This window comes from Stegostoma tigrinum, chromosome 37, assembly GCF_030684315.1.
Source record: "Stegostoma tigrinum isolate sSteTig4 chromosome 37, sSteTig4.hap1, whole genome shotgun sequence".
Lineage (NCBI taxonomy): Eukaryota > Metazoa > Chordata > Chondrichthyes > Orectolobiformes > Stegostomatidae > Stegostoma > Stegostoma tigrinum.
The window spans coordinates 7,870,684-7,892,550 of NC_081390.1; the positions used below are offsets into that span (position 1 = coordinate 7,870,684).

Consider the following 21,867-nt stretch of genomic DNA (forward strand, 5'->3'; position numbering starts at 1 on the left):
ATATGTGGGAGGCTTTTAAGGAGAGGTTGATTAGTGTGCAGGAGAGACATGTTCCTGTGAAAATGAGGAATAGAAATGGAAAGATTAAGGAACCATGGATGACAGGTGAAATTGTGAGACTAGCCAAGAGGAAGAAGGAAGCATACATGAGATCTAGGCAACTGAAGACAGACGAAGCTTTGCAAGAATATTGGAAATGTAGAGTGAATCTGAAACAAGGGATTAAGAGGGCTAAGAGAGGACATGAGATATTGCTGGCAAACATGGTTAAGGAAAATCCCAAAACCTTTTATTCATATATAAAGAGCAAGAGGGTAACTAGAGAAAGGATTGGCCCACTTAAGGACAAAGAAGGAAAGTTATGCGCTGAGTCAGAGAAAACGGGTGACATTCTTAACGAGTACCTTGCATCGGTATTTACCAAGGAGAGGGACATGACAGATGTTGAGGTTAGGGATAGATGTTTGCTTACTCTAGGTCAAGTTGACATAAGGAAGGAGGAAGTGTTGGGTATCCTAAAAGACGTTAAGATGGACAAGCCCCCAGGTCTGGATGGGATCTATCCCAGGTTACTGAGGGAAGCGAGAGAGGAAATAGCAAGGGCCATAACAGATATGTTTGCAGCATCCTTAGACACAGGTGAGGTCCCAGAGGACTGGAGACTTGGTAATGTTGTCCCCTTGTTTAAGAAGGGCAGCAAGGATAATCCAGGTAATTATCGACCAGTGAGCCTGATGTCAGTGGTAGGGAAGCTACTAGAGAAGATACTGAGGGATAGGGTCTATTCCCATTTGGAAGAAAATGGGCTTATCAGTGATAGGCAACATGGTTTTGTGTAGGGAAGGTCATGTATTACCAACTTAATAGAATTCTTTGAGGACCTGACAAAGTTAGTTGATGAGGGAAAGGCTGTTGATGTCATATACATGGACTTCAGTAAGGCGTTTGATAAGGTTCCCCATGGCAGACTGATGGAGACAGTGAAGTCACATGGGGCCCAGGGTGTGCTAGCTGGATGGATAAAAAACTGGCTGGGCAACAGGAGTCAGAGAGTACTAGTAGAAGGGAGTTTCTCAAATTGGAGACCTGTGACCAGTGGTGTTCCACAGGGATCTGTGCTGGGACCACTGTTGTTTGTGATATATGTAAATGATTTGGAGGAAGGTGTAGGTGGTCTGATCAGCAAGTTTGCAGATGACACTAAGATTGGTGGAGTAGCAGATAGTGAAGGGGATTGTCAGAGATTACAGCAGAATATAGATAGACTGGAGAGTTGGGCAGATAAATGGCAGATGGAGTTCAATCTGGGCAAATGCGAGGTGATGCATTTTGGACGATCAAATTCAAGGGCGAACTATACAGTAAATGGAAAAGTCCTAGGGAAAACTGGTGAACAGAGAGATCTGGGTGTTCGGGCCCATTGTTCCCTGAAGGTGACAACGCAGGTCAATAGGGTGGTCAAAAAGGCATATGGCATGCTTTCCTTCATTGGACGGGGTATTGAGTACAAGAGTTGGCAGGTCATGTTGCAGTTGTATAGGACTTTGGTTTGGCCACATTTGGAGTACTGTGTACAGTTGTGGTCGCCACATTACCAAAAGGATGTGGATGCTTTGGAGAGGATGCAGAGGAGGTTCACCAGGATGTTGCCTGGTATGGAGGGTGCTAGCTATGAAGAAATGTTGAGTAGATTAGGATTATTTTCATTAGAAAGACGGAGATTGAGGGGGAACCTGATTGAGGTCTACAAAATCATGAGGGGTATAGACAGGGTGGATAGCAAAAAGCTTTTTCCCAGAGTGGGGGACTCAATTACTAGGGGTCATGAGTTCAAAGTGAGAGGAGGAATGTTTAAGGGAGAAATGCGTGGAAAGTTCTTTACGCACAGGGTGGTGGGTGCCTGGAACGCGTTGCCAGCGGAGGTGGTAGAAGCAGACATGTTAGCGTCTTTTAAGATATATTTGGACAGGTACATGGATGGGCAGGGAGCAAATGGACACAGACCGTTAGAAAATAGATGACAGGTTAGACAGAGGATCTTGATCGGCGCAGGCTTGGAGGGCCGAAGGGCCTGTTCCTGTGCTGTAATTTTCTTTGTTCTTTGTTCTTTTAAATCAAAATCTTCAGTTATGTGGAGAGGCAAGTGGTGGCTAGGATTGTCTGCCTTAAAGCAGAGAAGATTAAAGCAAGGTTTATTGGAGGAATTCAAAATTATGAGGGACTTAGATAGATTTCATAGGGAAAAATTATTTCCAGTAGAGTTGGTAACTAGAGAATTCAGATTTAAGGTCATTGGTAAGTGTTTCAGGGGAAATAAAATTTGCAACTTGTGCAAAATAATTATGATGACCTGGAATACCACTGGAGAAACTGATGGAAGTAGGTCTGAGAGAGAATTGGATAGGTAGCTGTTACCATCCATTCAGGGCTGGCAGGGCTGCCTGGCACCAAATGGAGCTGTAGATCATATTAGCTGTTAACTTAGAGATAATTGGGTGAACACTCGACTGGGTGTTTTATAGGGAACAGGTAGCCTGTGCATTGGAGTTTGTGGTATGAGAGTAGAAATTAAACCAGCATTTAATGTCTCGTATTTAACACTAATGGAGGAAGCTGGGGATGCATAGCTCTTTCTAAGAGCCAACAGAGACACAATGAGCTTGAAAACCTCTGACTGTGGCATTTTGATGCTTTGATTCTATTTGCAAGAATGGTCATCAAGTATTTCAAAATCAAGTCATAAACATGAAAGGAACCTTTGACAATTGCATTCTTCTGAAATGTTCTTGTTTAGATTAGTGAGGGGAATCCCACTTGGACATTTGAACAAACTGAAGGTAATTATACAATACAATTATATTTTTGCAAAAAATTGCTGCAGCCCCCAATCACTCAACATAGAATGCCAAGGGTAAAACCGTAGATGGTAACTTTAACCAATTTCATTGGGCAGGAATCTGACAGGATCGGGTGAGACACTAGTATAGTACCCAGGCCGATATTTTATTGAGAGAGAATTAAGTAAAGACAGGCGTGTAGAGTTGCACTCAATCTTCTCAGTTTTCCAGCGAGACTTAGGCTTAAACCAACCATATAAATCAAACAAAATCTAGTACGTTTTAAAGGTGCAATAATTGCAATTCCAGTTGGCAAAGTAAAACAATAAAGTTAAAATATAAAAGTGCAGAACTATTGTGGGTGTTGATCAATAACACAAAAGAAATTCCCATTTATAATGCAGCCTTTCATAATTTGTTGGAATGGTGCATGAAATTGCACTTTGAAGGGACCTGATACAATGTACGCCAAAATCAAACAGGGTGATGGTACATCCTCACCAATCTGACTCATGAATTAAAGGTATCAGAAATAGCTGCAGGAACAATTAATTAATTTTAATCGTGTTAAAGAAGATTTTGAGATCAGCAGTTTGAGGGACTGTTCAAATCCTATGTTGGAATGTTGTTTATGATGCCTTTTCCTGCTGAACTTCAAAATGCACCTTAACTTCCAAGGAAGTACTCACACGTTCTAGATAGTGATAGTATATAGTGTTTTGAGCAAAACTATAATCTCAAAGGGAATGAATCTCTAAGCTTGTCATATTCATGAGAAACTTTGTTGTAATCTTACTGTTGAGACCTCTGTCCTCATTGGTAAGTGGCCAGCTGCTTCACTCTCCAGCTTCCGGGGTCAATTTTCAAATGTCTGTTCTTTTCCATGAGTTTCCAGTTTCAATATCCACACTTAGCTTAGAACAGTCCAACATCAGCTGAATCTCCTCCAGGTTTAACAATGCATTTTACCTCAATTGTAAGGCAACAACCCTCGCTGACCACAAAGAGTACTTTCTGTTTTACACAGACGTTTTCTGGCCTCACTGAGGAAAATTTGTGGCAATTTATGCTAAAAAGCTGCTCAAGTACTTACCATGTACCAGATAGGAACAAATGAATCCTACTTAACCACATGGGGTGAGGGAATATGTTTATCTGAAACAAAAACGGGAATTGCTGGGAAAGCTCAGCTGGTCTGGCACCATCTGTGGAGAGAAATTAGAGTTAACGTTTCGAGTTGATTGACCCTTCCTTAGGGTATCTCTCATTATTTTGTGCCAGATTCAATCTCAGATTTGCCCTTTGCGTAATCCAGTTGTACGACCTGACAATAATGTTTTACTGCAGTTTAAGGAATAACAAAGAAAACTGCTTTTGTTTGGATTTAATAAAATTACACACAAGGTAATCATAAAATGATACACAAATGATAGTTACCACTCAGAACAGTAGTGACAGATATTGATCACATAAACACAAATGTGACCATGATCTCACTGCATTAACGTTTGGAGTTACAAGCTATAAAAGCATGGACAACTTATACAGCAGTTGAAATAGAGAAAGATCAATATTCATTGAGAGAGATGTACAAGTGTTGCTTCTCTCATGTCATCAGGTTAGCTGCTAGCACATCACAGCTTTTGCAGTGCTTTTGCTAGGATGTCTCAGAAGGAAATACAATTGTCATGTGGTGCACAGCAAGATCCTACAGATCCTTGTCAAATTTTCACAAAAATCATTGACTGTCTCACACAACTGAGTTTAGCAAACACAAGTCCAGCAATGTGATTAACTTTAGCACACGAGATTTAGCTTCACTGCAAGTTGCCAATCCATTTATCAATTTCTATTTCTCATCAATTAAGACTATTACTTGGAAAATAATGGTTGCTGTAAATGTATACAATCCATAAATGATTAAACAGAGTTTCCTATGCATTGGTATGAACCAAAAGTTAAAGTTCTGTTTACAGCTCTGAGATAGAACGAGTGAAAGTTTAATCTGATTAACTGTAGTTCAATGCACACTGTCAGACATTGGATTTGTAATACATTTGACCAGCTGTAAATGGACAGTGTTTAACAGTATGTTGAGGCAGCTGCTAAATTTAAGGTGAGGACTTGAACTTTAAATTGTTAGCAGTATAACCTAACTGTATCATATCCCATTTCAATTTTTAAAAACATGTTCCTATTTAAACTCCAACCAGACAGATAAACTTATATATTTTACTCATCCTGAACTGTTTCATTCACAATCTGTGATCCTGTTCAGATCTGAGACTCCCTGTTTTCCATTACTCAGTGGTGCAGAAGACTTGCTTTGATGAACTTGAAGGACTTCAGCATTTCCAATGTGATCTAAATTGAAGTATGCAGGATTCACAAGTAAAAATCATCTGATTAAATTTGATTAACTAAAAACAGTACAAACCCATACCTAGCCACATGTTAAATTGTAGCACGAAAAGTTGTTTCAGTATCTGTAATAATTAGTCACTGTATCTCCCATGTTCAGCAACAATTAACATCTCTCAGTTCTGATATCATCATCAGTTATGACTAAAAACTATCAATTTGGTCAATAATTAGAAGCAAATACAATTGGGTTCAACGCAATGACAAATTCTGTCTTTTTCTGAAAAAAAAATGGAGCTCCCATTGAAATAGCAGTTCCACAATGTTCCAGTTCTTGTTAGACATCAAGCTTGTGGAGGATTGCAAACACTCCAGCTTCATTCAAATAAGGACAAGGAAATTACAGGCCAGTCAGTTTAACACTGGTGTTGGGGACATGTTAGAAAGAAAGAACCAGGAAAAGCTTTATGACCACTTGGAACATATGGACTAATAGTTAAAGGAGAGTGGGCACCTCTTTGTGAGAAAGAAATTGTGCTTCACCAACTTAATTGATTAAAACAAAACAGAGAAGGCTACTGAGAGCAGTGTGGTTAATTATGTGTTGATGGACTTTTGGAAGGGAACTGATATATATTGGATTTGTGAAGCCCTTAGGTGGACATTGCAGTGGCAGCACAAGTACCAAATTGACTCGTGGTTAGTAAAGAGTTGTGGAGAATGGAATTTCCATTCTGGAGAGAGGTGTACAGTAACGATGCTGAGGGTTCAGTACTAGCACCGCTCGCATGGTTTGGAAATGTTGAGGTGACACAAATCTGCAGTAAGCAGCGAAGAAAATAGCAATGGACTTCAAGGGGAAATAGATTGATGGAAGGAACAGAGATCTGAGAGATGACGTACAAAGCAGAGAAATGTGAAGTAATAGCAGCAATGAAGAGAAACAATTCAAACTAATGGTACCATTTTAGAAGGAATGCAAGAAGAGAGATATTGGGACATGTTTGTGCACTAGCCTTTGAAGGTGCCAGACCATCTCAATGAAATAGTGAAGTACATGGAATACTGGGCTCTAAAAGGTGAGACATCGGGTTGAGTTTCCCCTCTTGAAGTATCACATGTTGGGAGGCAAATATTGGGCTAGAACATGTTTTGAAAGTTGCTGGGCCAAAATTCACCACCTGCCATTTTCCCCAGGGTCTGACCTCCTGCATTCCTAAAGTGACATTGGGTTTACAACTTAAACCCCTATTGGAAATTCAAGATTCTCTTCCCAAGGTAAACCTACCCCTAGCCATCAAGGCCAGATATAGTCCTAAAGGCAATGGAAATATCAGCAAGCAAATTCATTTGAGAACCTGGGGAAATCAGGTGACACATTAGTTTAAGGGGTTTTGCTGGTACCCCGTCATATCCTCATCAAACACCCTACACCTTCCTTGCCTAATTCCTTGCTGTTCCAATACTTCACACATCCTCTATACCCACTGTATGCAGAGCCAGCGAGCCAGAGTAACACTGGATAGTCTATACAATACTCTTAAGCTGACAAAATAAGCAAACAGACTATGAAAATTCTCATGGTAAAATATAAAAGAAAGCTTGCATTCCCTGTCAGATTAAGAACATTATCTACAGGGCTGGCTGCATTAGTCAGTTCTCAGCCTCAGCCAGTCAATCATAATGAGGCCATCTAGCAAATGTATCAACAGAAACAGCCTGAACAGATGGCTTGGCAGTAATATTCATCCAGCACACAAGTGCCAGGCAATGATCACCTCTAATAAGACAGAATTTACCATCACTCCTTAACATTCAATAGCTTTACCGTTGCTCCCTTCTCCCATTGTCAGCATTTTGGGGATTACAATTGATGAGAAACGGAACAGAACCAAACATATAAGTACTGTGGCTACTAAAGCAGGTCAGAGGCTAGACTTTCTGTGCTGAGTAACTCACCTCCTGATTCCCAAAAGCATGTCCACCAACTGCAAGGCACAAATCAGGATTGTGGTCAAATATCTGCCATTTGTCTGGATGATTGCTGCTACTACAACATTTAAAACGTTTGACAATATCCAGGAGTAGGCAGCTCGCTTGATTTGTACTACCCACCATTTTCAACATTCATCTCCTCCATTACTGACTCAGAATAGTGGCAGATCCTCTACAAAATGCACCACAGCAAGTCAACGAGGTTTCTCCAACAATTTGTGACTTCTACCATTTAGAAGAACAAGGGCAGCGGACTCAGGAGAACACCTGGGGTGGCACAGTGGCTCAGCGGTTAGCACTGCTGCCTCACAGTATCAGGGCCTCGGGTTCAATTCCACCCTCAGGTGACTGTCTGTGTGGAGTTTGCACATTCTCCCTGTGCCTGCGTGGGTTTCCTCTGGGAGCTCCGGTTTCCTCTCACAGTCCAAAGATGTGCAGGTGAGGGTGGATTGGCCATGCTAAATTGCCCGAAGTGTTCGGGGATTGTGTAGAATAGGTGGGTTATGGGGGATGGGTCTGGGTGGGTGCTGTGAGGGTCAGTGTGGACTTGTTGGGCCGAAGGGCCTATTTCCACACTGTAAGATTCTGTGATCTATGAATGCCCGCTCTGCAAGTTCACCTCCAAGTCATTCACCATCCTGACTTGGAAACCTATTTCTGTTGCTTCACTGCTGCGGGGTCAAAATCTTGGAAATCCCTTCCTGACAGCACCATCTGTCTCTCCACTTCATTGTCTGAGACCTCAGCTCAGTTGTTGGATTCGGAGAAAGCTGTGTTATTCCACCCAGCCTATAGGCAGTGCTGTAAAATGCATTGGTCTTATGGTTCTAGCACTCCCTGTCAATTTTTACCAGCCGCAATTCCTGAGTATCAAAAATCCCATCTCCACAGAATAAAAGTTGAGTGAAAACACAAGCCTGCAGCCTCCCTTAAAAATGCTACTGAGGATCAGCCTCCTGAAAGTGTGTGAGCTGCAAGACTCCCAAATTGCCTCTTTTTAAAACGAGACGTGGGTGTGTTGCCAGCTGTTTGCGTTTAGGTTTTAGAATTTATACCATCTACCAACCTGCCCTCTCCTGGGGTGAAAATCTCTCTATATGTGCTTTTCATCTGTTTCAAAGTGACAATTAAATAACAAATTTTCATTGTGTGCTGGAAGTTAAAAACACAAACTAACAATTTTCCTCAATCTTTCCCTTCCTCTATTTCCATTCCTCTTGCGATATTTCCCACCCCTTCTCCCGGATTTTATTCTGTGGCTGACTATGTCTTTTCTGTTTTACACTACCTCCCAGTCATGCCTGGTTAGCTGAAAGGATTCATCCAACAAAGAACAGCTTGCTCCTTCAGAGTTAGCTAACAATGCTCTCAGTGTTCAGTCTGCAGCATCGACTAGAATTACAATTAAGCTTTGTAAAGCCCCACCAGGACCAAATACAGAAAGAGCTAAACAAAATAAAGAACTGCAGATGCTGGAGACCTGAAACTAAAACAGAAATTTCTCGAGATCCTCAGCAGGTCTGGCAGCATCCGAGGGAAGAAAGCAGAGTTCATGTTTCAAGTCCAGTGGCTCTTCATCAGGACTGGTAGCAGTGAAGGGGTTGAACAGGGGTGGGGAGAGGTGTTGGTGGGTGAGCAAAGAGATGGAGATGGAGTCCAGAGAGACAGAGAGATGTGAAAGAGGTTGGTAAACAGGGAGATAATGGATGGCAGGTCAGGATTGGTGCCATTGTGGCTGCTTCCTCACAGTACCAGGCACTCAGGTTTGATTCCACCCTCAGGCAACTGTGTATAGAGTCTGCACATTCTCTCCATTGCCTGTGTGGGTTTCCTCTGGGTGCTCCTGTTCCCTCCCGCAGTTAAGGGTGGATTGGCCTATTTAAGTTGTCCATAGTGTCCAGGGATGTGCAGGCCAGGCAGATAGTTATGGGAAATGCAGGGTTGCAAGGAAAGGGTAGGTGTGTGGGTCTGGGGGAGATGGTTTTTGGAGGGTTTGTGTGGACCCAATAGGCTGAATGGCCTGCTTCCACACTCTGGGGATTCTAAGATTCTATGGCAGAAAGAAAACCGAATGGGAGATAGAAGGAGCTCAGAGTGAGAAAAATGGGTTAGCTGTGCTGAATGTAACCCATATAATGTGATAATGAGCCTAGAAGTACATGGGAATGTGTTAAAAAGTTATAATGGGTTAATGTGCAAAAACAAGTCAAATCATAACAGGATCAGGTGTGAGATGGGTAAAAAAGACATGGAGAGATGGAATTAGGCTCTAAAGTTATTCTCCAGCAATTTCTGTTTCGTTACACAAAGAATTCAACCTTTTTGAATACGCTACTCTACCCACCATGATGGTACTTGGTTTATAGAGTGAGAGTACTTCAGTTGATGGCATTCTGTTACATAGCCTAACTACCTAGAGATTCAGTAACTTTTCCTGATAATTCCATTATTGTTAAACTAAAGTGCTTCTATTTTCTACCCACCCATACTTTCAGTGTTCATGGTTGAGAGGTTTTTTCCAGCCATTACTGTTTTTTTTGAAGGAAGTGTTCCCATGCTGAAATCACCATCATTACAGTCTAGACCATAGAAAAGATACAATCCATAAAAGCACCTCTTGAACTTTGCAGTGATGGTATCAAATGCAAGAGAGTTGCCATGCATGTGCGGGTACAGCCAGTGCTACTATTTGGCTGCAGGAAGCATCAGTATATACATTGATCTTGTTCCACATGCAGTTGTAATCGATCCATGTACTGTTGACCAGTAGGTGAGGAGGAGGCTGGAGTGGGACAAAAGACAGCACGAGGAGCCAGGATAGAGGCAGGCCGGGAGCAGAGAATCCGGCAGCACCTCAGACCCAGGGATATTTCCCACTCCCCTCTGACCCTCACAGTTGTTCATTCAATGCCTGGCAACACCACTTTTTCCCGGTACTTCCATGACATTGGGTCATGACAGAATGCATGTGTGCCACATGGTGGTAATATTCCTGGCTACTTGGCATTTCATTTACTTCCTACACAATAACATCTGTGCTTATGTGTACTCTACACCTGCTGGGCCCCTGAATACGATTTAGATCACTACAAAAAAAATGCTGGAAATCATAGCGAGTCAGGCAGCATCTGTGGAGAGAGAGCAAGCTAACGTTTCGAATCTAGATCAGAATGTTTTAACTGCTGTGTCTTCATTATCGAATGTCTGATTTGTCATCTTTTTGCTGTATTAAATCAGAACAAACTCTCTCACCTGGCTGCTCCTCTTCAATTACTTCTGGCTTCTTTTTGAGGTAATACCTGAATGAACACAGCACAAAACAGAGTCTATTAAATAGCAACAAAGATTAGCTGTTAGGTGTCAAAATGTTGCAGCATTCATTGTAGGATAAAAGTTAATAGTTCTCTGGATTCTTAATCGACATGGTCAAGTGTCTTTGTTTATCTGTTGATACAGGGGAGGAGTTGAGCTTGGTGATGGCTTGGGGAACATTCAGTGATAAGCTCATGGGAGTTCCTAGCATTTGTGACCCAAACACTCCCCAGTTTTTAGCCTGCACTTTGCTACATCAAACCAACAAGGAGAGCTTTCAACAAGAGGAAGTTATAGATACTCATCATAGAAAAAGGAATCCTAGGAGTTTGCATTGATGAAGATGTATGCACCAACAAAAGAGATCATGAGATTTGAGAGGAAGATTGTCAATGAGATAGATGTTATAAAGCCTTAGAAAGAGTGCATAAAGGGTTAAAGGTCATGTTACTAGCTAAAATACATCATCAGTGTTGTCAGACCTCACAGAAATGTGACCTGAGGGAAAGATGTTCTAATGGAGACTTGCTAAAGGACATCTTTGTGAATACTTGAGAAATGTTCATTAGTTTTGACTAACATGGTTTCCAACCCTCTTCTGTCAAAGGCACCCAGATTCTGGTTGTGGTATTTACACAGAAACCAGGAAAAGGAGGCATTGAGTCGTGTGGTTTGATGTTCAGGGGACAGGGGTGAGGGCTCATGGCAACGGAACAGATGGACAAGGTAACTGTCCAAGGTCACACTGTGTGAGCTTGAAAGTGCAAACACAGAAGGTCATTTAAATACAATGGACTGAAGTTTCTAAGGAGTTGCAATCACATTTAGATTGCCTCTTCACACTTTTCTAACATGGTGCAAGAATTGAATATTCCCATCAAGGCTCCTTTAGAAATGCGGAACCGTACTTCCTTTCTGGTGGGTCCCTCGTACTGTAAGAGAAGACAAAATATGCCCCTTTTCTCACACCGGTCAGCCACATTTGTGTACATTAAAGACTCGGCATGACAGAGAATCACTTTGACAGCTGCTGGCAATGTGTAAGTACGTAAGGTAAGTGTGAAGTTGGGCACCTGGAGCGAAGTATGCCAGGTTAGTAGGAGGATATGGTGGTAAGCAAGTAGGCTGCTAGATGGGTAAGGTGGTGCAAACTGTAGATAGGGTGCCGGGGTAGGATGCTTGATGCCTAGTGGGTAGAGGAGAAGGTGCCATGAAGGTAGGATGCCAGTGGGGAAGGTGCTAAGGAGGCAGATGAGTGATGGAGTGTTGATGGTAGTTCAAGGCAGCGGAGAGATATCAGGTCCAGCAGTGGATGGGAAAATAGCGCTATCAGGTCTTAGAGAAGTTGAGTCACAAGGAAGGGGTTTGCGGGGAATTGAATTCGATGGTGTGAAAAGCTGTGTCACACAGTGAGGGCTGAGGGGTCAGGCTCCGAGATGGGTAGGGCTGTTGTTAGGTGAACAACGGGGGAGAGATGGAGGTTTGTGGTATCTTCAATATCCTGCAGGGTCCCCATGTGTAACACCCATCTACACTTCCGAAAAAAACTCTCTGGCCATTGAAAGACAAAGCCCACAGAGAGGATTTGAAAATTATAATATGAATCAATTCAAAGTATCACTGTAATATAGAATTATATAATGTTTCATAGCACAGAACAGACCATTTGGCCATTGTAGGTGTATTATTATCCCTCGCAGAGCTCGTCCCTTCTTAATCTAGCAGCATGTTCTTTTCTGCACTGTTAATAAGTTTGCTGGTGACAACAAGACTGGTGATATAGTCGACAGTGAGGAAGGTTACCTAAGATTACAAGAGGATCTTGATCAATTGGGCTAACGGGCTGAGGAGTGGTAGATGGAGTTTAATTTGGATAAATGCGAGGTGTTGCATTCTGTTAAAACAAACAAGGTCAGGACTTATTCAGAAGTGATAGGGTCCTGGGGCACATTGTGAACAGAGAGACCTAGGGGTTCAGGTACATAATTGTATAAAAGTTGTGTCGCAGATAGACAGGGTGGTTAAGATAGCATTTAGTACGCTTGCCTTCATTTCCCAGACCACCGTGTATAGGGGTTTGGGCATAATGTTACAGGAGATTGGTGAGGCCAGTTTTGAAACACTGAGTACAGTTCTGGCTGCAGTGTAGGAAGGATAGTATTAAATTGTATGGTGTAGAAAAGATTTACAAGGATGTTACGTGGACTGCAGGGTTTGAGTTACAAGGAGAGGTTGGATACACTGGGACTGGACTATAGGAGACTCAGGGTGACCTTATAGGGGTTTATAACATCTTGAGAAGCATTGATAAAGTGAATAGCAAAGATGTTTTTCCTAGGGTAGGGGAGTTCAAAACTAGAGGGCATAGTTTTAAGGTGAGAGAGGAAAGATTTAAAAGCTGAGGGGCAACCTTTACATCCAGAGGGTGGTTCGTATGTGGAATGAGGTGCCAGACGAAGTGGCAGATGCAGGTACAGTTACAACATTTGAAAGACATTTGGACAGGTACAAGAATAGGAAAAGTTTAGAGGGATATGGGCCAAATGCAGGTATGTGGGACGAGGTCAGTTTGGGAGAATTGGTCGGCTTGGAACAAACGGTCCGTTTCCGTGCTGCATAACTCTATGACACTCTCCCTGCTCTCCTGTCCCCATTTTTCAAGAGTTAGGACCTATTTTCCATTAGATTGGTCCACATTTACAGGAGCTGCAGTAGTTCGCCCCCGCTGTCTTCTGTAGGATCACTGACCAGCAGACTCTCCCACTCTTATTTCTTCCTTCAGACAATTTGGAAGGATTTTCTTGATTGACCACATTATTAATGCACATTCCAACCCAACAACTCCTGGAGGGGGTTTCACCCCAGAATTTCTGGCCCAGAATTAGGGTTGCTGTAGTGACATCACAAGACCTCCCAGCTACTCATCTGGATTCCCTACAATTTTATTTCTACTAATCGTCACACCAATTACTGAGTATTGTGTGTAGTTATGGTCATCACATTTTGGAACGAATGTGATTGCACTGGAAGGGGTGCAGAGCAGGTTCACCAGCATGTTGAGTGGGGTAGAGCATTTCAGCAATGAAGAGAGGCTTGTTAAGGTCAGCTTATTATCTTGGGAACAGAGAAAGTTAAGGGAGGGTGCAGAACCTGACAGAGGTGTATAAAATTATGAGGGGTCTGGACAGGGTGGATAAAAAGCAGTTGTTCCCCTTAGTTGAGGGTCACACTTCAAGAGAGCACACTTTTAAGGGGAAAGGCAGGAGCTTGTGAAGGATTTGAGGAATTTTTTTTTCCCATGGGTTAGTGAGGGTCTGGACTGCACTGCCTGGGAGGCTGATTGAGTTGGGTAACCTCACAATCTTGAAAATGTACTTGGATGAGTGTGTGAATGGTCATAATATTTCAGGGCTATTGGCCTAGTGCAGGAAAGTGGGATTAGTTCAGATTTAGTCTATTTATGGTGGTACATATTCGATGGGCTGAAGGGCCTTTTCTATATTGCATGAATCTTTAAACAATGTGATAGAAAATTCCACATTGTCACCACTGTCTGAGTAAAGGAATCTACTCAAAAACCAGCAATGACATTCACATTTCATGATATGCCTGAAGCACTGGTCAACAAATTGAAAAGCTAAAGTTTGAAAGGGAAGTTTAAGGGAAAATGTATACATACAAGTCATATCAGGCCAGGCGTTTCCCTTTGGCAGGATTTCCTACTCTCTGTCTACAGCACTATTAAATCCATGACCTCTTTATTGTCTAGAAGAACAGGAACAGCAGGCAGAAGGGAGATCTCCAAATCATACATCATCATGACTTGGAAATATATCACCCTTCCTTCACTGTCACTGGGTCCACATCCTGGAATTCCCTCCCTAACAGCACTGTGAGCATATCTGACTGCAGCTGCACAAGAAGGCAGCTCAATACTATGTTCTCACGGGCATTTAATGCAGGGCAATAAATGTTGCCCTTGCCAGCAATGATGGCTCTCTCATTGGGCTCTAAAAGCTGGCAATTTTTTTTAATCTACTGGTTGAAATAATTCCTAACCTTCCAAAATCCCAGACACAAAATAGTGCAGTTGCTGGAAATCTGAAACAAACAGAGAATGCTGGAGAAACTCAGCAAGTCCAGTAACATCTGTGGAGAGAGAAACAGAGTTAACATTTGAGATAACAAGGTAGAGCTGGATGAACACAGCAGGCCAAGCAGCATCTTAGGAGCAGGAAAGCTGAAGTTTCAGGACTAGAAGGGTCTAGGCCTAAAACGTCAGCTTTCCTGCTCCTAAGATGCTGCTTGGCCTGCTGTGTTCATCCAGCTCTACACCTTGTTATTTCGGATTCTCCAGTATCAGCAGTTCCTATTAACTCTGATACAGAGTTAACATTTGACTCTAGTCTAACTTTTATGAAGAACCCTTACACCTGACACTTACACATTTACAGCCAAGTGAAGCACCCGTACAAACTATAAAGGTCTGTGAGCAATTGAACATACTGCCACACATGCAATTTAGCTTCAATATGAAATAATTATAAATTTTGAATATATAAGTAAGTTGAAAAGTATTAGCATATTAGAATGATTGTTGCTCCAATTAGATTAACAGGCAGTGACAAAATACACGATACCTGATATGTTTTCTCCTGTTCAAAGTGGACCTTTTAAAGCTTGAGGTTGTAGGATTGTAATCAGTTTGCTGTTTCTCTTGGCCTTCTCGACATTCAGCTTTTTGTTGGCATTCAGGGTGACTGCTTGCTAGAGCTGACTGAACCATTCCCAGTACAAAATCTTTCTCTGCAAACAAATGGCTCCCATTAAAATCACTGATATCAGAGTTCAGCTAAGTTAAAAAAAAAAGTTTTGTAAAAGAACTGAATCCCAAAACATCAGAGACCGAAGAGGTTTAGAGCCTGGTTTGGGGAACTGAAAGGTGAGAGGATCTCCCTGGATGATGTCTCATTTGCTGCAGCCCTTTAAATGTGAGTGGGTGGTCTGGGACCGAGGGCTAGTCTTCTGTATGTCTTTCCCATGCTATAGCGCTCATGACAGCTGTTGAGCTACCCTGTGAAAAAGCAGCCATTGAACTTCTCATAAACCCAACAACTTCGACCGCAGCCAGAACCTCACCCTAACTGAGCTAATAATGTCCCCCTGACCTTAACAACATTAGGGTGGTCATTATTAGGCTGGATTATTTTACCTTGCAGTTTACTGGTTCCATCCAGCCAACTGTTACAACATGACAGTACTCAATGTCAGCCAAGGAAACACTCAACGTTTTGCAATCTGGTTCAAAATTGAAAACGATTAGGTACGCCCTAGAAAATGATCAAGAGACATTGCAGGATTGTTGTAGATCCCAACTGTTTCGCAAATGCCCTTCAGGGAAGTGAGGCCATTATAAACTAGACTGCAGTGCCACGTGTTTGATAAAATCAGCTGAAGGATGATCCTGGAATGAATCTTTGCTCAGTCAAAGATTTATTAACAGAGTGAAATATTACAACTATCTACCTCCTTACTCAACCACACCACGATTTTTGTTTATATTGTTTTGTGTAACTGACAAAATAAGCTAATTGACATTCATACAGCCCCTTGAAGAATAATGACTTTTTAAATATATATCTGAAAGTACTGTTACACACAACCAGTCTACTTGCCTACCACCAAATGATTCTCTTTAGTTTTATCCATTTAACCAATTTTTCTAATCAATCTGTTCAGAAATGTTATTACATACCTCTAAAGCAGGTGGAAATTGAACCAAGAACCACTGTGCAGGGGTAGCAATGCATCCTCTGCGCCACAACAGGCCCCAATAATGACTCCTTTTTAATTTATTAAACTGTTTTTCCAATCAACCGGTTCAGAGATGTTATTACACACCTCTGAATCAAGTGAAACTTGAACCTGGGGCCTTTCGGTCCAAGGATAAGGACACTACCACTACCACTGCACCTCAAGAGGGCCTTGTACAGAATTATTTTTACTTTAATCTATTTTTCCCCTTATCAATCTGTTCTTTTTGTTTTAAACCTATTTTTCCTAATCAACCTGTTCAGAGATGTTATTACACACCTCTGGAACTGATGGGATCTGAACCCAGGCCTCCCAGGCCAGGGATAGAGACATTACCACTGTGCCACAAGTAGACCCAACAGTGACATACTTTACATTCTTTTACAAATGAGTAAATCATGAGCCCAGTAAATAAATTAACTTCGGCAGGGACGTAGTGGGGGTTCTTGTGAATATTTAATTGGCCACATGAGCGATTACTGGTTAGTAGTTTAAAAAAAAGAAAAAAAGTGCAAAAAGAAGTCACTGTGAATTTAGTGTTGGGAAAGTCGCTCAGTTGTGCACAAAGTCTGAGTATATAACAAATAAAGGAAATAAGTAAACACACAGTAAGAGGTTGATTCGCTCAGTTGGCTGGACAGTTGGTCTGCAATACCGTGTTGTATCAACAGTGTGGGTTCAATTCTCACACTGCCTGAGATCACCATGAAGGACTCTCCTTCTCAACATTTCCCTTCACCTGGGGCATGGTGACCCTCAGGCTAAACCTCCACTTGTTGTCTCTCTCATAAGAGAGCAGTCTATGTTCTGGTAGGATCAAGGTAACTTTATACTAAGTGGAGGCAATGATAAATAGAAGGGGCTGTTGTGGTGCAGTCATATTGTCCCTATCTCTGAGCCAGGAGGCCCAGGTTCAAGTTCCACCTGCTTCAGAGGTGTGTCATTAATATCTTTGAACAGGATGATTGGAAACTATCTAAGAAGGGTGCACCAATAACCCAGATGGTCAAAAACAACTTCAGGCGTTTGTAATGGCATCTTGGGACAGAACAGAAAATGGAAGGGGCACTGTGAAAGAACTGAATTTTAAAGCAAGCTTAATAAGTTTTAACCAAGATTTAATTTTAGGGGGAAGGCGATGCAACGTATCTCCTGCAGCTCTCATCGGTCACAGAGACCTTATGTGAACCATTAAATCCTACATGCTCCCTATTCAAGAGCATACCAGCGCTGACATAATCAAGGAAGGCATTCAGGTTAAAGAAGCCTGTCCTGAACATATTTGCAGCCACTTTGACCAGGTCCAGTAGCAGGCCTGACAGAGTATCCACCCACCTTGGGTAGCCAAAGGTCAGGAGCATGGCGATGAGGTGCAGACAAAAATTAAGTAGCAATCCCTTCTAATATTACAGCTTGAATATTGCAATCTGCTGAAATAAAAATCTAATCAATAACATTCACCTGCATACAATCACATTGATGAACATATAATTAACACAGCACCATTGTACGTAATTGATTTTTAATGGCCTCTGGGCAATAACTCATTGCTTTGCCAGTTCTGTAGAACACACCCAAGAAAATTTTGATGGGAATGCCCTTAGATTATGGAACCATAGAATGCCAACAGTGCGAAAGTAGGCAATTCGGCCCATCAAGTCAAAACCAACCTTCCAAAGCATATTCCCATCCAGACCCACCCTATATTTCCCATGGCTAATCCGCCTAGCCTGTACATCTTTTGACAGTGGGAAGAAACTAGAACATCCAGAGGAAGCCCATGGAGAATGTGCACACTCCCCACAGGCAGTCACCTGAGGGTGGAATCAAACCCAGGCTCCTGGTGTTGTGAGTCTGCAGTGCCAACCGCTGAACCAACTGGTTGGTGATAAAATAACCATGATACATTTCATGAGCATTACTTTTATGTATATAGCTAAGTAAATTGTGAAAAGGCAGAAATGAGTTGCACAATAGGGCTAGTGAGCGGCCCTAGAAGGGTTAATTGGAACAAAAGTGTGAGTGACAGACATAAGGCCAAACCACAACCAACTGATCCATGAAGATTCGAGTTTCCTCACCTCTTTGGCCTGCCCAGAGCAGCCATTGCTGAACCGCTGAGAATGAGTCAGTCTGTAGAAGTTGGCAGAGCATTTCCAAGACCTGAGAAGCAAAACCAATACAGAAGGTCGGATTGACACTGACACCACAGCGACAGATAAGGGTGCTATTGGATCGAAATGCAATCGTGTATAAATATCATTCCTCGTCTGTCACTGTCTTGTGGCCTCCACTTTGAGGTACACAACTGTAGGCAAACATCTGAGGTACACTCCAATAAAGATTTCATGTTGAACATACTGCTGCATTGGACGCGCCGAAACAACCAGCAAGTTTGCCTCCAAGTGATGTGTGTTCCTGATTTGGAAGCGTATTGTCATTCCTTAAGTGTTATTGGGTCAAATTTATGTCGCTCCCTTCCTAACAGCACTATGGGTGTACTGAGCTACATTTCCTCATCTCACTCCCGTCCCCCAGACTGTAGCAGTTCAAGACGACAGCTCAGCACTAGCTTTTCAAGGGTAACTAGGAACAGGCATTAAATGCTGGTCTGCCAGAGTCACTCACATCCTATGAAAGAAAATGAAGAAAATCATAGGGTATATAAACTAACCCCCTTTGGGGGCAAAGTTATAGCAGCCCATCACAGCTCAGGATGTGGGAGATGCAGTCAGCAGAAACTGACAGATCTGCTGAGCATTTCCATCAATTTCTGTCTGCATTTCAGATATCCTTCATCTGCTGGATTTCGCTCTTCCATTATAATGTATCATAGAATCTGTATAGTATGGAAGTTGGCCATTTGTCCCATAGAGTCCACACTTCTTCCCACCCAGACTCACCCCACTGCCCTATCCCTGCATTTCCCGTAGTTAACCCACCTAGCCTACTCATCCCTGGACACGATGGGTAATTTAGCATGGCCAATCCACCTAACCTTTGGACTGTGGGAGGAAACCAGAGCACCCAGAGGAAACCCATTCAGACACGGGGAGAATGTGCAAACACCACACAGACAGTCGCCTAAGGGTGGAATTGAACCCGGATCCCTGGTGCTGTGAGGCAGCAGTGCTAACCACTGAGCCACCATGCTGCCCCTTATTTTATTTTATGCTCAATGTTCACCTGTTTTATGCTCCGATGGCTTAAACAAATTAAAGCAATCGGTTAGATATTAGTCCTGTATAAAGAAAATGTATTTTGTTCACCAGTAACTCTTGGTCTTGGAAGAGTGCATTGTGTTTACTTCTCTCCCGGACATCATTCCTGGTGGATCGTTGAGAAGTCTGACGGTTCACAGCAGGAGTCGAGTTTGGGATTATCCGACCTGTCTGTGCAGAATATTGAGTTGTTCTCCTTCCTTCTGTCTATCAAGATACAATGAAACAATGGCCTGTTTGTTTCCTCAGGGAGCAACATCTATTACACCGCATCAAATCAAATCAATACTTAATTATCATTAAATAGTTATAGCATAATACAGCACGAAATAGGCCCTTTGGCCCAAACCAGTTCTCTTACGATTTTCCCTCACAACACAATGGACTGGAATTACCAAACACCATCTATGGATTGCCATAAATGTCCAGAAGAATTTGTCACATGAGTTTGGTGACTGTTGGAAATTGACATGGTATGGGAATGTAATTTGCTGTACATTTTACAATGCAGTAAGGACCAATGCTACTTCTTTCAAATATAACACTTTGGAGAAGTGAAAGATGGGATATTTGAAGCTCCACTCATTGCCTCCTCACTTTCTTGCTAAGTGGCTGTATTATTTAAAAGATAGAGAGTACAGAGATGCAGAGAATGATTCACTGGCCAGAAATACTTAACTGTGGTAATGTGTTGTCCCTAATGCAACATTTTTTGTTGGAATTTCTACATTTGCCCCTTGTAGGTTTCTGCTTCCAATAATCTTTCTTTTGAGAGTTTCAAGCTTTATGCAATCATCCATGAGAATAAAAACATTTGGCATTTGGCAATCAAATGTTCCCTGGTGAATCCTCCGTGACAACTCTACCAATCACAGATAACACAATGTGGAGCTGGAGGAACACAAGAGGCCAGGCAGTATCAGAGGAGCAGGAAAGTTGACGTTTTGGGTCGGGACCCTTTTTCAGAAAGCTTCTTCTTCTGAAGAAGAAGGATCCCGACTCAAAATGTCAACTTTCCTACCCCTCCGATGCTGCCTGCCCTGCTGTGTTCCTTCAGCTCCACACTATGTTATCTCCGACTCCAGTATCTGCTGTTCTTGCTAACTCTACCAATCAGAGGCCATCTGTAAATCAATTAGCATTCTCTTCTAATGCTGTGTAAATTGTTGTGCCTTTTTTTGAGTTGGTATCCCTGCAATTCTCTTCCAGTGACAGCAAGATAAGCTTTGACAATGTGTCTCTATTTCAACAATACATGCTTTGTACTACCATATGGCTATCTATAACAGTTCTGCAAAGCTATGGCAATGCTCATGATTTATAAAGCACTGACCTCCTTCTGTTCTTCAGGCTGGTTAGGCGCCAGGAGACAGGCTCTGGAGGTGAACTCCCGCAGTTCATCGCGCCAAGCTTCAGACAATGGTTCTGAAATAAGTAAAGCCTTCTTGATTACTTTGGCATCACAAGTAAAAGTGAACATACCCGATGCAAATTGCACGCAGCATGTCAGAATTCTCAGGCAATGATCAAGATCCATTCGTTGAATTATCTTCCGCATATGACCCCTAATGCCAGGCACTGGGGAATTGATCTTGACCTGCAAAATGAAATTTGCTTTTTGACACTTTCGACCAGAGGTCTTTTAGTATCAAGATGAGCACTAAATCACCAATAAGCATCGCCAATTTAACATTTGTGTTTTGGATATTCACTCAAACTGAGTATCGTCATCGGCTAAATAATAATTTGAAGTGTGTTAGTAATTAAGAGCAAATATTTGGTTTGCAGCAGGGCAATTCAGCTAAATTTGTGACTATTTAATCAATCGATTAGATTCCATGTTATCTTACAATATCGTAAAGTTATACAGCATGGAAACAGACTGTTCAGTCCAACCAGTCCATGCCGAATATAATGCCAGACTAAACTAGTCCCACCTACCGGCTGCTGGCCTATATCGCTCCTACACTGTCCTATTCGTGTACTTATCTAAGTGTCTCTTGAATGCTGTAACTGTGCCCACAGTCGCCACTTCATCAGGAAGTTCATTCCACATGCCAACCACCCTCTGTGTAAAAGAAATTGCCCCTCAAGTCCAAGAGGAATTCATGGTCACGGTCATTTCATCCTTTACTTTTCCCATTGACTATTTGCCAGTTTAGCCACTGAGTAAATAAAACTCGCTTTCCTCAATTTGGATCTGACCTGTCAAGGCTTTACTACATAAAGAGGTAACAATAGTTTGTTTACACTTTCTTTTATTCACTCGTGGCATGTGGGCATTGATGGCTGAACCAGCATTTATTGCACTTCTCGAATTGGCTTTA

The 21,867-nt window shown here is 42.2% G+C and overlaps 1 protein-coding gene across 7 annotated transcripts in view; it reads right to left on the minus strand.

Moving 5' to 3' along the window:
- Positions 1 to 4,213: 4,213 nt before the first annotated feature.
- Positions 4,214 to 21,867, minus strand: part of LOC125467416 (protein TBATA-like) — a 41,747-nt gene continuing 24,093 nt past the window's right edge. For all 7 annotated transcript variants that reach the window (XM_048563191.2, XM_048563190.2, XM_048563189.2 and 4 more), the window contains 6 exons: positions 20,874 to 20,965; positions 19,589 to 19,747; positions 18,401 to 18,482; positions 15,146 to 15,311; positions 10,446 to 10,492; positions 4,214 to 5,201 (listed from right to left, as the gene is read on the minus strand). In XM_048563191.2, coding sequence (XP_048419148.1) covers positions 5,089 to 5,201; positions 10,446 to 10,492; positions 15,146 to 15,311; positions 18,401 to 18,482; positions 19,589 to 19,747; positions 20,874 to 20,965 — 659 coding nt within the window. In that variant the 3' untranslated portion in view covers positions 4,214 to 5,088. The remainder of the gene's footprint in view (positions 5,202 to 10,445; positions 10,493 to 15,145; positions 15,312 to 18,400; positions 18,483 to 19,588; positions 19,748 to 20,873; positions 20,966 to 21,867) is intronic.